Source organism: Tyto alba, unplaced genomic scaffold, assembly GCF_018691265.1.
Source record: "Tyto alba isolate M040663 unplaced genomic scaffold, T.alba_DEE_v4.0 Super-Scaffold_38, whole genome shotgun sequence".
In the NCBI taxonomy this organism is placed as follows: Eukaryota; Metazoa; Chordata; class Aves; order Strigiformes; family Tytonidae; genus Tyto; species Tyto alba.
The window spans coordinates 30031550-30049053 of record NW_024881313.1 but is presented as its reverse complement, the minus strand read 5'-3'; the positions used below and the strand labels follow the sequence as shown (position 1 = coordinate 30049053).

Sequence of the window (17504 nt, the reverse complement as noted above, 5' to 3'; positions counted from 1 at the left end):
TAGGGAGAATAGTTTCTGAAGAGGATGGCTTTCATATTTTCCATGTGGCGTCTGTGGTTCTTTAAGTGTTTCTGCTATGTTATCTGACACTTGGATGAAATACTGGAAGAACTATAGAGAGTCTTTTCCCAATTAATTTAGGTTCAGGAAGTAATTGGAAGAGCAGTATAACCTTGCATACCCTTAAAGTGAGAGGAAAATTAGAAGAGTATTTGGAGGGGGAGGTGGTTTGTTGGGTTTTTTGGTTTGTTTTGTTTTAATTCTTTCTTGTTTTTAAGAATGGAGAGTTTGTAGAATTACTTTTTTTTTTATAAGACAGCACATTTCAGGACTCCTGGTTTTATTAAATCAGTTCTTCAGTTAACAACCCCCAAGCTATTCTAAAAAACAAGATGATTCATCTATTTCCACCCAGTACAATTTTATACATCGTTAGAAAACTAAGCCTCGTAAAATTCTAAGCAGCCCTGAAGAACAACTACTGCAGAGTGACATGTTGATTGCATCAGCCTAGAAGGGCTGTAGTTTTGAGCAGTGCAAGCTTTAGTATGCTCAGTGGAAACTACTGGAGTGTCAAAGAACACATATGTAACATGTCAGCAGTAGGCACATTCACACAAACACAGCAAAACAAATGTCTTCATGATATCTGGTGGGATAAGGATGATTCCATAACTTCTAATATTCATAAAATTCAAACTGCCGCTGCAGTCCTACGTTCCGAGTAACACAGAAGCAATTTCCCCCTCCCAAAAGGAAGTGAAAACACCATCAAGAAGCATGGTATTGATACTTTAAGCTGAACGTAATATCACATGCCATCACATCAACGTGAAAATCATTCTCAGCACTCACGAGAGTGCGAGGCTACCTCTGTCACTCGCTCCTTGCGGGGGCAGGCTACCAGCGTGCAGGCATGGAGGACACTGGTAAGCATTTCTGATTCTGACTGATCTTCACCTCCTCAATCATAATAATGAAACTTACGAAATCTAAACTGGTTATTCCCATTTGCATCCATAGTACTTTTTAAATAGCTATGTTTAAAACAAAAAAGCCCATTCAAGCCACAACAAAGGGGAGGAGGTAGAAGGCATGCGGCTTGCCCACAGTAACCAACAAGTTAGGATTGCCACAGAGACAATCTTAGCAGAATACCAAGTAAACACCTTCCTGATGAACTGCTCCTCCCTCTCAAACAACAAGCAGTGCAGAACTGCCTAAACGCTCACAAAAAAAAAAAAAAAAAAAAAAAAAAAAAAAAAAAGGCACTTTGCCCTATCGTCTAAAAAGCACGTGCTATCCATTCGGCAGCCACTTCCTGAGGTTCTCCTGCCAGCATCCCTGCCGCGAGGGAGGCCATGCCTAGTGCACAGCTGAGCAAGGAGCTCAGAATCTGGCTAAAGGAGGAGCAGGGGGGAATACTATGGCCAAATTTAAATGTATGATGACTACCAGCGAAGACTGTAATTACAACATCTGCACAGTGCCTGCTGTGCTAGTGACACAGTAACTAGCAAGCTGGTCACACGGACACCAGCTATTTTGTTAGGTTTCGAGAAGCATTGCGTGGGTAGGGCCCGCGCTATCACAGAAGACACTTCCAAGAGCTAGGAATGAGATAGCTTTAGCTCACCACCAAGAAACAATCTTGCAATGATCCTGCCAGTGGTACTCTCTTTTCCAGAAAGCAGCAGCTTTCTCTCAGAAGCTGTTCCTAAAGCTGCACTGCCCGTAACAGGTTTTGGCACCGGAGAACCAGGTTGCTTGGGACAAGCAGCAGCTGTAAGACCCACAGCATTCAGCAGCACCAGAACTGAAAAACTTACACTAACAATACAACAAACTGATTCAGGCATCCAGCATTTGAAAAACATCTTCCTAGCATGTCTGACTCAGGAAAGCGCTTGAAAAAGGGACACAATTCACAGCAGACATGCAGCTCCCAACGTTATCAATGAGACCCAAACACATGTTTAAACACACAGTTGCCTGCCTGTTGCCTTCAACAGTTTCCAGCCTCACGAAGGCAGCAGAGACACCCTAACACGTGTTAGAGCCTCAGTCTTGTGAACTTTTACGTACATGCATAAGTGTATCTCAATTAATGGACTCCACTGAAGCCAGTGGACTGCTTCATTACAGTCAAGTTAAGTACATATGTAAGGTGCTGTACATTCTGGGCATAAAGATGCACAAAGCTGCCTTGAAAACTATTTAACTCAGAGTCAGCATGGCCAGAATATGACCGGTCTTCTACAACACAACAAAACTGTACAAATTACTGATCCCACTATCTGTAGGGATTAGTTTTGGGAACAGGCCAGGAGTTGCAACATGGGTGCCTAAAGGTAGAAGCTTTAAGCAGTGAATGATTTCATTTTCTCAGGCACAGTACACTGTCATATACTTGACTAAGAGCACATCAAAAGCGGCTTGGGAGAAGGCACTGGAACTGGGATGCTGACCCTTTCTCCACCTGCCTCCCAATTCCAACTGATCTTCGTTTAGGCTGCCACCGTCAGAAAACACGAACCATCCCACGTGCTGGGTGTAATGTCAGTGGCACAGAAGGAAAGATATCATCAGTGGGGTAAATTCATTCCAGCTCTAGCTGCAGGGAAGTTACAGCAGTGCAGATACAGATGTCCAATTGCAAACCACATCCCACTTCCTCAGAGCCTTCTTGGATTATGCTTACAGCAACAGAAACTGCACTGTAAAACTGTATTACAACTTTAGTACACTGAATTAGCATATTTCTTATTGAAGATCTAAGCCAGTGTGATTTTGGTCTTCTGTAAGCATTTACTAACAGCTGTTTTAATTAGTATCTCATTGGTGTGCAGACAATGATGTGATACACACCAAGAAGCATTTTCTGCATAAAGTGAGAACGTCACGTATACCGTGATATAAACAGTCCTTCCTCCCACCCTCACTACCACAGACAAGGGCCAATCGACAGGCAGTGCATCACAGAAAGGCAATATTGCATTTAACTCCTCTTATTTCATGTTTTCAGGGCACCCTCAGGGAGGGGGAGGCACAGAAATGAGAGCCACAAGCAATTCCACTAGCTCATTCTCCTCTTCACCCTCAAAGCGTTAAAAGGAAAATACAATGTCAACATCAGCTCCTCCCTGCTGATGAAACTGGCTCGAGCGCATTTTACTTTCTGGCTTGGAGCCCTTACAAACCGTTACAAAAAGACAGAAAGACAGACAGACAGCTCAATGCACTGAGCACTTCCAATAAATAATTTGGGACACGCAGGTTCCTTTGCCCCTCCTGTTAAGTGCTGTAGCCTTTCGGTGGTAAATGAACCCTGATATTTGGGGAGTTTTATAAAAACAAAAAAAAAAAAAAAAGGGGGGGGTGGGCAGCTAATAGCAGATTTGCATTTCATGAAAGAGCCAACCCTAGCATCACTATATATAAATACTCCCCACTCTCTTCCTCTGGGAAGAGCAGATTACATCTGATACACTAAAATCGTCTCCAAGACTGATGGCACTCTGGGCGCCGAGTCCCCGTCAGCGAGGGACCCTGACAGGCACGGATCGCTGCCCGCCTCTCGCTCCTCGGCCGGAGCTGAGACTCATGGAAACGGGGAGTTGGAGCCAGGCGGAGGAGAGGAAGGCGGGCTGGGGCTCCGGCTCATCCTCCCAGCCACGGCAACAGCAATATGCTCGCTGCGTGAGAGCTCTCCCAACCCGGGAACCAGCGGAGCATCAGAATCGACCACGCCAAGAAAATCACCACAAGCTTTCAATTATACATTAAAAAAAAAAAAAAAAAAATCCCGCATTTAGAATTAAAAAAATCGTTTCCTCCGTGCGAGCTAACTAGTATTGTCCAAAACGACCTTATGATGGGGCATTCTGTTGCAACCGACACACACGCTGCGTGGACTCCGCGGCGAGTCCCTCGATACGGTCCAAGCGGGGCCGTTTTTGCGCGCAGGTACACGGCAGATTTCCGCGAAGCTGCGCTTTCCTGGCAGGGCAGGAACCCCTCCGAGCCAGCCCCCCGGATTTTTCCACCTCCCGCACCACGGCGTGCAAGGCTGGGGCGGCCAGCCCTGCTGCTAGAGCCCCTCTCTCCCGCCCCCGCCAGCGCCGCGGCAGAGAGCGGGAGGGGGAACCCGCAGGTAGAACAAAACCTCGGCGCCGGTATCCTCCGCCAGCCCGCCGGCGGGAGCGGGGCGGGGGTCCCTCCGGGGGGCCGGGGTGAGCAGCGCGGCGGCCCCGGCCCGGCGGGCGGCAGGGCCGCAGGGCGGAGGGTGTGGGAGGGGGGGGGGGGGAGCGGGCCGGGGGCTGCCGCGCCGCTCCGCTGCCGCTGCCGCGCCAACCGCCGCCCGCCCGCCCGCCCGAGCGCCGGGCCCGCCCCGACGCCCCTTTACCTTCGGAGAGCTCCAGCTCCAGCTCGGCCAGCCGGGCCCGCACCTCCAGGGGCAGGGACACGCTCTCCAGGCTGCGGTCCGCCATGGTCGCGCGGCGCGGACGGGCTCTCCCCCTTTGTCCGCGGCGGAACGGGGAGAGGGAAGGCGGCGGGGCCGCGGCGGGTGGCTGAGTCCTCCCCGCGGTCTCAGCCGGGCATGCGGGGGGGTGGGGGGGGGAGGAGGGGGGTAGGCGGGCGGGCGGGCGGGCGGGCGGTCCGGCGCGCGGGGACGGGGCGCGGAGGGAGGGAATGCGGAGGTTTCTCCTCTCCTCTCCTCCCCTCTCCTCCTCCTTCGCCGCCTCCTTCAGCGGGGCCCCGCCATGGCTGCTCCCGCCGCCGCCCGCCCGCGATCGCTCCGCATCGGCTCCCCGCCGCGCCCGGCCCGGCCCGGCCCGGCCCACCCCCCCGCCCCCCGCCGCCCGGCTCCGCGGCGTCGGCGCTTCGCCTCGCCCCCGGCCCCGGCCCCGGCCCCGGCCCCGGCCCCGGCCCGCTCCCCCGCGCCCGGCTGGGGCTGGCGGCGGCGCCTGGCGCTGCGGTGCCGCTGCCGCGACTGCCGCTGGCCGGGCACAGCGCCGCTGTCACATCCACGTGACCGCGCCGCCCCGCGCCCCCGCCGCCGGCCCCCAGGGGGCGCCCCAGCGCCGGCGGCCCTTGCGCGGGACTCTCCGCGGCCGCGCAACGGGGCCGCCCCGCCCCGCCCCGCCCCGCGCCCCGGGGCGGTGGGCGCCCCCCCTCACCCCCCCCCCCCCCCCCCCCCCCCCCCCATGAGATGGCGGCCCGGCTGCCTCCCGCCGCCCCTGCCGGGTGCGGGGCGGCCCGGGGGCCCGCGCTTTGCACAGGTACAGCGGCCGCAGGGAGGGGCGGGGCCGTGCCTCGCCGTTCCGTCAGCCTGGCAGCGGGCCTCCGGGTCCCCGCCTCAGCGGCGAGGGGAAGGGGCGACGTGCGCCAGGGAGGCAGCGGTTCGACACCACAAAGACGAACAGCTCTCCGACGCCTTGCGCCCTGTTTCCCTTCCCCACCTGCGGAACAGCTTGCAGCGTGCCCCTCCTTCCACCCGGATTCTCTGCCTTCAGCCGGTGGTGGGCTTGGTGCTGCCACGTTCGCGGTTGGCCTCGATGATCTTAAGGGTCTTTTCCAACCTAAATGGTTCTGTTCTAGTCTATTTTGTTCCAAACAAGCCGTGGCAACTCTGGTATGTGTATCGCTAAATCCTGGGTGCACATTTCCATGAAAGAGTAGCATAATGTAGTAAAAAAGAACAGAGTTGGCACTGTGGTGTGCCCGTGCTCAGCGCCAGCAAGTACCAACTGTATCTGGAGAGTGTGGTAAAAAGGACTGAGCCACCAGTACTCCTAATTACACTGCTTTAACGTAAGAAGGAACTGTTTTGAAAACATGTAATAAAGTCTCTTTCAAATCAACAAATACATTTTACAAGGAACATCTGTCTTTTCCTCGCTGTACATATTTTCTTCCTTTTTTTGTTTGGGTTGGGTTTTGGAGGTGGTTTTTTTTAAAATCTCTCACAAAATGGAAGGAGCAAGATAGCACAGCGCCTCTTGTTTCAAAAATCCTTGGGAGTCCCAGTGGTAGAATGGGTCTTGATGGGGACACAACGCTAGCAGAAAGAAAAAGGTGTTATCATCCTCAGGCCAAACTTGGCTTACTGGCTTACCGTTTCAGGCAGTGGAAGAAAAGCAAAGACGTGGGAGTTTCTTCAAAAGATAAAGCTTAGGCTGCGACTATACTAAACAATGTAATTTTTTAATACGTTGTGGAAGAAAAACAAATTACATCATACTACCAGCTGTGCTGAACTGGCGTCAACACTGGAGCAATTCCTGCAGTGTATGTAGGGCTGGTGGTTTCTCCTGTTCTTGCTGGTTACCAGCCCCAGACACAGGAGAGCTGTTTACACCCAGATCCTGGCCGATGCCAGCATTGCTTCAGCCAGACCAGTGGCAGAACTGGTTGGGATACTTCAGCGAGGTTGTCTGCCATAAAAAAGGCTTGAACACACAAAGTCCCTTAATTTTATGGTGCTGCTATTTGTTTTATTGTCATATATGTTGATTTCTAGTAACCACTCCTGGGCTACTCTTTAATGCACTGCAAAATGAGAGCCATCTGGCTAGCCTCTCTTTAGCAGGGCCATTACTTACAGCAGCACGGTGACACGCACACCATTTAGGGGTATACAAGCACCTCTACACCAGCGCCATATTACACAGGAGTGAGATTTTTACTTTTTGTTGAGTACTGCATGTTTCAAATACAGACATTCAAAAAATTATCCAGGTCTTTCATGTTCATTACAGCAAGACCTAAACAATGAAAAGCAATTAAATCCAAATATGCTCCAGGGTTTCTACTTGAGAATCCAAGTTCTGTTTGTTTGTTGGTTTATGTGGGATGAAATAGGCTGAAAGTATCAGCCTTCTGCAGGAGCGGCTTTTTCAAGTGTGACGGAGGCAGCCAAGAGGGAGGCAAGGGAAGGCTTTACGGTGATCCAGCTTCCTTCAGTAATGCGTATCTCCGAGCTGCACTTTCACTTTCCCAGTTCTGATAGGAGCTGGCTATTTTAATCATTATCTGATCATTGCAGAGTCTGTACCAGTGGTATTCACTCCCCATTCCAAATTTTTCCTTTTGTGAAGTTACATAAGGGGACCTAAAGAGAAATATTTGAACATTCACATCACTCCGCCTGATATTTTCTTGGTGCTTCCATGACAAGCCTCGCATTTCAGGTGTTGGATGCTTTTAAAGGAAGAGCAGTCACTTGGGGTTGGAACTCATCTGACAGAAATGGAAATGGCTGCGTTTGACAGACTCTCTGCCAGGGTGATGTGCTGGGTGGTGGCTCCTGTGGAGGAGATCTGTGGGGCTGCAAGAGCCCCCCCAGGCAGGCAGGGCCACCCCACCACCTCTGGCTGAGGCAGAGAGGGAGAAGTGCTGTGGGAACCTTGACCTGGGGCTCCATGAGCCAAGCCCCAGCACAAGGATGCACGCGGGACCACGGCAGCCTCCTTGGAAAACCCATTTGTTCCCATAGGACTGATCTGAAGAGGAGAGATTTCTTACTTATGCAAAGTATAAGGGCCCAGGCTCCAGGGATGAAATCTCAAGCATATAAATTTGCACAATGATTTTGATGAAATGCTGAAATTCCAATGAAAAAGAAGCAAGTCAGGAGATTTGACACAGTTGGTCTTAATTATGGATTGTTTCAGATTTATAGAGATGAGGCTGCGTCCTAATCATCACCTGGAACAAGGGGTAGAAATGTACATGACTCCCAGAAAATCAGGTTACTATTTGTGTTTTGGATGCAGTAATTAATTAGCATGGTCAGGATTTGTCGAATGATTTTCTATCAAGACGTGCTTTTCAACAGGCATGGTGATAGTTGCATGACATATAGTTTCATCTGCTTTCAGGAGAAGAAACGAGTTGGTGGTGGCTTTCCAACTGCAGCCCTGGTCAACACAGCTACGAGTGACTTCATACACAAATGCTTTCGTTAAAATGATTTGGATTATTTACATGTAATGATCCATTTGAACATGTGTATGTTCATCGAAGAAAAAAAAGTGTATTTTTACTTAACAATATTTACTGTAGTGGTCAAATCCTACTGGAGACTACAAATCATCTTCTAGTGTCCGTAGCTGAGTGAAACCTCTGAAGAACCACACAGAATTGACCTTGACTATATAAAAATTCTCTCTCCTAGCTCTCACAGCAAAAGATGTATCTAATTTTGCGACAGGTTAGCCCAAATCCAGGTCTATACTAGAAAATATTCCCAGCATAATAACTTTAGGAAGGGAGCAAAGCACTGAAGACATTTAGAAAAAATAAAAAGCTCTTGTGCAGACACTGTTACTTTGACCCAAAGCACCTAAAATGACCTGTGAGTCTTCTGGACACCATAGTAAAAGCAAGGGGACCATGTCTGTGAATGAATGGGTTACCTGTGGGAGTGGGGAGTCAGGATTTGGCCAATGTAACAAAAAAAAGTCAAAAGCAAGAGGCATTCACAGAAAAACAACAAAAATAATCTGCTGCCTGGAGGGACTGGGTTATTAGGAGAGATTACAAGAGTGCTTGCTCAGCTTGCTCAGCAATAACAAGGGATGTCCCACAATTATTTGAAAGGTGGAAGCACTGAAGAAGATGAAGTGGGGGGAAAAGTGGGGAGAAGAGGATACAACTTTGAATAATTGGATGGAAATAAGAAAGGGAGCCAAAATATGTATCAGGCAAAGCTTCCAAAGTATGAGCGGCGTTAGACTGAAGAAGAGGCTCTCAAAGGAAATGGTGGAATCCCCATAATTTGAAACATTAAAACCAGACTAGAAAAAGCAATCATGAATATGCTATAGGAAATAATCATACTGTGGCTTGGGATGAACATGCTTGTCTGGTATTATTTATGTGAAGATGTATTGCTTTTTTTTTTTTTTTTTTCCTGTTGAACTCAATTTATTTTTGCCCTTTCACCCCTGTACTCCCACTCCCTCTATTTGCATCTTTCTGCTTGTGTCTCATACGCAGGTCGTGAAGTGTATTATTCTTTTACAGTATCTACCACAAATGTGGCTGAATGGCTACCTGTTGCCGTACCACAAATAGCAAAAAATAATTGATTAGATGCATTAATCAAGTTACATCTAAATGGCATGCAAATGGTTCTATAATTATTTCCAAGTTGGGTTCTAATTTCCTTTAACACTTATAAATTAAAGCCAATCTCATCTTCTAATTCCTCTCCTGGGGAAGGGAAGGGACAAGACTCAGCACTTCTCACGTATGATTTTCATTGTCTGTTGTGCTAGACGGGCAAGGACCGAGTTCCATCTCTCCAAGCTGTTTAGACACCTTAGATCCCTTTAATTGCCATGGGTATGTGACAGACGTAAATCGCTGCATGTCTTGGCTTTTGTTTCTCTGCCTTAATACTTTAAAATAATGTAGATGTCCGTCTCTTAATTCACTATAGTTTATGAAAGTGAATCCAAGAGAAGACAAATGAATACTGTAGATAGACTGTGTACTGTACATGGACCTCAGTGTACAGAAAAGTGTGTGAGCAAATCCTGGCCAGCTGAGAGGAACTATGACCTTCAGTCATTGTCTTCCTTAACGTCATTTCAGATGAGCCCTGGTAGCAGGGGAACTGAGAAGGTCCTTTCTCCGTCTGTCCCTGTGCTAGACCTTACTGGCCTGGTAGCACGGCTGGCAGCAGGGGACATAAATTCATGCCTGAGCTCCTTCTGCACATAGTTTGGCATATTAGTTCACATGCTGATGAAACTGGATTTGAGCTAAGATGCATAAAAGGGAACTTTGGGCTAGAGATGAGGTAGTGCACAGGAAAAGGAAGGAAAAGGAAACCTTGGGAAATACAATTTCCCTTAAAATATTAGATACTTCTCTCTCCACTTTGCATTTCCATTGTTCTTAGAGGAACAATTTGATTACTATCAATTGTAAAGAATTTTTTTTACAATGGTATTTTGTGTATTTCAATAATTTTCATACATCTTTCTTTTTATTAAAAGCAAAAATCTAATAAAAAGCCTTTACTGGTACAGTTTAAATTAACTTTGGTTTGAAAGGTAGTCTCACATTAGAAGTGTTTATTAGGTTCCTGCAGTCTGGCAAAGGTTGTTTATACACACACACAAAAAAAAAAAAAAAAAAAAAAAAGTTCCTCTCCACTTCTGCATTTGAGGTAGGAATTGATAACATCTTTCACAAGTTCAGAGAAAGTGAGGGAACTGGCATTTGAAGATAGGAAATGTGCCAGTATTCTACTACAAGATCCCAACACATACACAAGCACAGCCAGTCTCTCACTGCACCCTGCATCTTACAGCAATAATAGTTGTCTGCCCTTTCATCGAGGTTTGAAACTTAAGTGATGCTTACAGTTTTCTGAAAAGTCAGCAGTTTTTCTTCAACAAAGTTTCTTAAACTACATTTAGCAAATTTTACAATCTACTGAAATTAAAATGTGAAATTGAGTATTTGAGAGCAAATTTCCTGGAGTAAATTCCCCTGCAGTAAATTCTTTTCCATTTTTCTGTTTTCGTATAATGTTTTTTAAATAGAACATACATATATGGAAAAAGAACTAATAATTTTTAATAGCTTGCCCTCCAGTTAATGCCTTTTATCTTATTATTTAGCAACAAAAACTCAGATTGTTGCTTCCAGATGATGTCATACAAAACTGTTGGCATATTGTAAAAGCAATATAAGTAATATTCTGTCACTTAATATGCCTCTTTGTGATGCCCATCTTCACCTTTATTGAAGAACATTAAAGTCACAACAAGTCAATGCTCAATTAATGTACAAAAATAACTTAATACATGGAAAACATCTTAAGATTTTTTCAAATACAACACAGATAAACTCCTCATTGGACATGCCTTAATATTTTCATGGATTCACAGCAGCCAACACGAAATGTACTTTACCAATATGAAATTATTTGGGAAATGGTTACTAAAATTTTTTATTACAAACTAAAGGATATTTTAAGCACTAAGCATTTTGACCAATTTGTACTGAGATAGGTCAAATTCATTTCAGCTTGATTGTTGTCACCCAAATTTAAGATTAAGGTTACCATCTGCAATGATGGTGCATGGTAAAAATTCAGAATGCTCCACTTTTGAATGTTGTTGATGGTTTGAGATAGTCCTAGCAGAATTTCATGCTTTCTTGAAGTTAATCAATGACATGATAGCTTACTCTCTGTTAATGCAGAGTAACAGATATATATCTAAAATACTTGAATAAGTCTGTGACTTGAAGTATCAGTGGTTACAGAAAAAATACACTCTTCTCAATCTTTTCTTGTTTCCTAGCTGACATGGGAGCTAGTTTACTACCAGAAAAACTTGGAGCATTTATGCCAGCAAGGGGTAGAGTTCTAATTATCAGTGATCCTTGGAAGCAAAAGTAGTTCCTTGTTGCTGCATTCAAATGACCCATCTGAACAATAGTGGAAATATTCTGAAACATTTTCACAATGTCTATGACACCACCTTTACATTTTCACTTTTTTTCTTACTTAGCGACCAAAAAAAAAAAAAAAAGCTTGAATTTTGTTCTGAGAAGCTGTGTTATATTTGTCTTTACCTCTGCTCCAATTGCATAGTATCTTACCTCTGACATCTACCATTAGCAATTTTGTAGAAATGGCAGTAAATATATGACAATTACTGATCTCACTATTTCGCTGCATAAAGTAATTTATTCTATCTTTCTGGAAGCTAGAAAGCCCTTTCTTTTCTGAGGCAGTAACTTGACTTTTGAGGAAATATGCTGTCATCATCACTTTTACCATCACAATCCATGTAAGAATGTATCTCAGCTAAATACAAATAAATAATAGTTAGGCTCAGTCTCAGATCTGTATCACTTTTTAGCCTGTGCATCTTGTTGCCGGCTCAACAGGATCTAGATACTTGTTCCAAAAAGCAATTACAGATTTTGGTCAGCCTTCAGCAAATGTAGTGCAGACTCCGGGATGCCCTCTGGGAAGTCAACGCTTCGGATATTCGTCCTAGTCACCCCAAGATCCCTGCCTCATTCTGGCCAGGCTCATCACCTCTGAGCTCGTTCCATAGGGAAGCTGATAGGTTTTTTGAGAAAAAACTTCTAATTTGATCCTGTTCTGAAACTCCCATCCGTATTTTTGTCTCAGAAGGTGTCATTTCTTCCTTCCAATGTTACCATGAGTCTCTGAAGGGTGTTTTCTAACATTTCTCTGTATTCAGGTTTGCAGTACCTGCTTCTCTGCAGGCTGAAGTCTTTTAGGGTTTGCCGAGTCGAGGAAAAAAATTGCAGAGAACTGTGCTAAAGCTTTTTTTGTAGAAATACTTGTCCTGAAAGAGCTGGCTTACTACTGCCTTTTAAAACTTTACCCTGCAAAACCCTTGGCAAAAAAATCCTGCCAGGGCTTAAGTGGCAAGCGTTTGCTGTTTACATAGCCGTTAATGAATCAGCCCAAGAGTTTTCTTCTTTGCATGCCATTTCCTTGCTTGGTTTATGAGTGCAAAACCCAGGGTAGTATACTACCATGGTTTTGCAGGCAAGGACTCCAACATGAAGCCACATCCCCATTTTTATTTAAGATGAATGATTTAGCACTACCCCAGGGCAGCACAGAAGAGGAACTTCTTATTTGTTATTGTGTGTCATCTTTTTTGTTAAATAATTACATGGAAGTCAAATTCAGTGCTGGAAACAAGATTAACCAGCAGTTGTTTTGATTTCTGTGTGCCTTCTGCAAATGCTTAAGTCATTGATTTTGTCTTCACTTCGCTTACGCAGCATATCAGTGAATTAAAGTGTACCCTTCAAAGGATGCTTGGTCTCCCTGACAAGTGGACAAATGCACCCTACGGTGAGCACCGCTGTGAGCAGTCCCATCTGGCAGCGGAGGGGTACCAAACAGCCGGGCAGCACCCCTCAGAGCCGCAGAGGATGGCTCACCCCGTTACTGCTTTTCTATTGTTCACGGATGTTTTTCTTTTCTTTCTAAGCTGAAAAGGTTAATGTTTGACTATTCATTCATCCGAGCCTCCTTAAAGGCATGAGACCAGTGGACCATTTTAATAACTGTAGACAGTGCTTCCTGCCCCCTCTTCTCTCTGGCCTTGGGATCTATTCTTACCAGAAAAGACTAAAACTCCGCAAACACAACATCACTGGCCTACAACCCCATGTCAGCGGCTCAGATTAATCATCCCTATACTGTTTAACTTCCAGTGACAAGCTTTTACATTTGTGTTTTACATAGTCCAGGAAATTCAGGTCAGGATTGACAGCTGGAAACTGCAGTTCTCAAGTTCAAAATTACTTTTTTCTTCATCTTCTTAATGCTTTTAAGTACAGGCACACGTCTAAGTTCTGTTGGCTTACAGGGGCATTGGAGTTGACAGTGAAATCACTTAATTTCTCTGGGTCATTGTTATCCAGAGAATGGGGTAACATCTAGCCATGTAGAAACAGGATAATATTTACTTACCTCATCAGGTGTTGTGAGGACCAATTATTTAATAGTACTTGTGCATTTCTCTAGGAAGTGCCATGAATGCCACAGATACCATGTTTGTCTAATTATAAACATTTCTTTAACAATATAAGAAAGCAGTATTACTTAATAACTAAGGCAGTTCTATGCATTAAAATGCCTTCAGTATTTCCTTCTATTTTTAAGAAGAATGTCCTTGAGATTTTACAAAAATGTCCTTTCACCATAATTAAGAGGGACAGCATTTCACTTTCTGGGATTTAAACCTTGCCTTTGGGAGAAAGAAGGAGAGCTTAATATTCTCCAAGCAGGGCAACATTGCATCCCAAGAACCGGTAATCTTTCAGTTACACACTTTGATCTTGCCTTGTTCTCTTTTCTTTCTCTGTTTCTACTGTTTCTTGGTCTGATTTTTAACTGTTCTATTTACTGACCTTTAAAAAGCTCTCCTTCATCACTTCAGGAGGACTCTTGCCTTGACTTGCAAGGTTATAAAATGTAGTGCCAAACAACTGAGAGTGACTGAGTACACAACCACAGGTTTATCTGGGTGATAATGAGAAGGCAAATAACTAAATGGGCTGAAGTTCAAATCTTTGGATATTTTTGGTACAAGTCTGTGTATGAACACCTTTATTTTGATGTGGACTCTCTAGGTCACACAATAGTAACTTACAGACTGCTGCTGAGCAGTTTTAGTTAAAACCTTTCTAAAACACTTCTATTTCAAATTAAACTGGAGTTTTATCAGTTAGCTTGAATCAGTTAGAAACAAATCAAAACTAAGATGAAGTAAAAGTACTCATAATCCAAAATAAGAATGGTTACACCAGCTGAATTGGTGTGACTGTCTGTAATAGAGAAGACTTAGTGTCATGCACTCTTGAAATAATTTATTCAGATGAAATTCTGCCTAGGGGAAGTTTTCAAGTAATTTCTTCATTTTCCACAGCCTTCTTTGCACAGACAGTTTTTAAATGTTCCGATGCTTTGCAATTCTTTGTTATCAGTAGGAAAAATTTCTTCCCAATGGAGTTAAACTGTGTCCTCAGGTTTCTTATATGTAATTCTTCTGGAAAAAAAAAAAAAAAAAAAAAAAAAAAAAGTGGCTTGTAACAGTTTTTCCAAGATTTTACCTCATTCTGAGCTTTGAAGTTGATTCAGCACAGGTGAGATAACACCATATTTTTTATAATGTTTTCTGGGAGTTCATCTGAAAAAAATCCTGATGTGACAATTTCACATGTATAAAGGAAGAGAATATTATAATCTCTTTAGCTAGAGTAGTCGGTTGATACCTTGCTCCAGTGCATTTGCAGGATGAAAATACAGATTACATGAATTTGGTATATTCCCTTTTGCAGTGTTTTAGCAAAGACCTTGTTTTCTGAACACACCAGAGACAACTCACAGGCAGCTTTGTTTCTTCCAGATCCCCAACTTTGTTTTTCAGTCAGTTTTTTAACCAGATGTCTTCATCTTTGCTGCCACTCATTATCCCCACTTCCCCTTGTGCCCTGGATGCCCCTGCCATTGGTTTGGGGACCTTGTGGTGCTTGTGACTTTGCTTCTGAAGAGCCCCTGCTCTGACCCGAAGCCTTGGGCAGGGCTCATCTCCAGCCCCAAGGGCTCTTCTGCACCTTCTGCTGAGCCTGAATGAGGGATCAGCCTGGGCTGTGACAACTGAATAGTCTGGGACCTGCAAGTGGCAAGCAGGAGATAGCCCTGAGCCCCGAGGGGGCTGGTCCCTCAGGACCAGGAAAGCTGCTGGCACTCAGGCTCAGGCTAAGAAAGGGATGTCAAATGCTCCTGCTCCGGGGAACTGCCATTTTCTCACCTCTCCAGATAATATTAATGGCAAGATCTGGTGGCATCTGTTCACCCTTTGCTAGTGAGACCTGCACAGCTCACCACCTGCCCCATTATTTGAGCTGTCATTTTTCCAGCCACATAAAAAAATGAACCAAACTTTTGTCCCTTCAGGCTTGTTTCTGTTACAGAAAGGGGAGTAAAAACACTTGTCTGTGTTGTCTTGTTTTTAATTACTGCAAGACAAGAATGCCTTCTATGTAGCTTGAAAGCATAAAATAGATGTTGCAAAACAAATCACTGTTATTATATGTGATGGATACTCTTCAGTGAAATATCCTTTCTTGTACATTACAGTTTATCCACTCATAGACAATTTTTATTTCTTTTTTATTGGAAACTGCTTCAAAAATGGTGCAATTTAAGGAAGGAGATAGTATCTGGGGCACAATTACAATAGATAAATGCATGGAGAGGCATACATCAGAAAAAATGATCTGTGCAATGCAGGTATGATTGATTATTATAGGGATATCACATGAAGGGTAAATTACCACTGTAAACAAAATGGCATTTAAAAACTCATGAATTACTCCACTATCAGTTCTATGATCAACTCAGAACTTCATATGCTTTTAGGATCATGTCTTGTTATGTGGCTGTATCATGAAAATGGCATATAGACAGTTTTGCCTTTCCTTCAAAAATCTAGATTATTATTGTTATTAGGAGTGAAATTCTATAATGTTTTTTCTAACACAGACTTAAATGATACTAATAAAACAAGAGACTTAGTTTGCTAGCATGTCAATAAACCATTAAAATAATCCATGCATAATTCTAACTGTAATTGGTAGTATATTAAGGGATTGAGTTTTTCTTGGGAAGACAGAGTAAATACCTACTGTTCTCAGCTGGAGTTATATATGTTGTGGAATGATGAGCTAGATGACTACTGGGATTTTTACTTGGCTTGGATTTATATCCTTTTTGTTTCAATATACGATAAAAAATGTACAATATTTTTTCCTCTAGTTGTTTTTATATGGTAAATATATATCAGAAATGTTACATTTGTCTTTCCCTGATGGTGGGCTTGAGAGAGCGAAACACTTTTTCACTGCCTTCCTATCCTAATAAAGGAATGGGAGTTTCAACCCCAGTTCCTCCTCGGTGCCCAGGTAGCAGGGCACTAGGCACACCTGGGCTTGACCCACAACTCTTCTCTCTAGGGCAGACGATAATTCATCTCTCCTTCCTCTGCCCATGATCCATTTCCATGAAGTCTGCAGGACTCCAGTGTCTTTCCTTCCTCTGCCAAATTCAGCAGAAAGGGATAAAGGCAAAAAAGCAGGTTTATTCAAAAAAATGAACAGAAATAAAAAGGACCTTAAAGTTTTTCTTCCTCTTTGTGGGTGACTTACAATCAAAAAGCTGAAAGATGATGTCCAATGCCGGAAAGGTTGACACATGAGAAAAAGGAGTTGGTTTGTGGAAAATTCATAATTTCATCAGTTTAATATGTTCCCAAACTGTAATCATTGACTAGGCTTTCTAAATACACTGAATATTTGAAAGCATATTGTAGTCAAATCATGCTGTAAAAAGCCACAGTGAAGAATTTTTGATATTGCTTTTGCATCAGATATATAAATACATTAATCAAATCTTACATACGTCAAGTAGAAATTCCTTCAGAGAGAAAGACTGAATATAGTTCTTAATTCAGAACTATCTTTATGATATGTAACAAGATGGTTTCTGTCTTTAATGAGTGTAAGTGAAATCCGACCCAGTGCAGTTCATGTTGGGAGATAGCATAGGAGGAGCAGGGTCAAGAAATGGAGATAATGGTTAAAATGAGAACATGGAATGGAGCTCATCACAAACCTTAATACAGAGTTTAATATGTAGATTACCTTGACACTTGGTCATTTCTCTTACAAAAAATGAATGTAGACTATTATTTAATATTACTTTTTTCATAGAAAAATCAAGCCATGCTCAGTAATGTGCAAAAGGCCAGGAAGGAAGCTCTCAAACCTGAATGCTCTGCAGCAGCTGAGGTTGCTGGTACTCCAGTGTATTTCCAAATCCACAGGAGCATCCAGCTAACAAGTTACACATCTGTCTCTGGAGAACAAAAATCATTGTATTGTCCAGGTCCCACTGTACCTTATCAGGTAACATCAGC

The 17504-nt window shown here is 44.0% G+C and overlaps 1 protein-coding gene across 4 annotated transcripts in view; it reads right to left on the bottom strand.

The window, feature by feature from the left end:
- The window catches only part of DIP2C (disco interacting protein 2 homolog C), a 332048-nt gene extending 327230 nt beyond the window's left edge, over positions 1 to 4818 (bottom strand). For all 4 annotated transcript variants that reach the window (XM_042801790.1, XM_042801791.1, XM_042801792.1 and 1 more), the window contains exon 1: positions 4406 to 4818. In XM_042801790.1, the coding sequence (XP_042657724.1) occupies positions 4406 to 4490 (85 nt within the window). In that variant the 5' untranslated portion in view covers positions 4491 to 4818. The remainder of the gene's footprint in view (positions 1 to 4405) is intronic.
- Positions 4819 to 17504: the final 12686 nt, after the last annotated feature.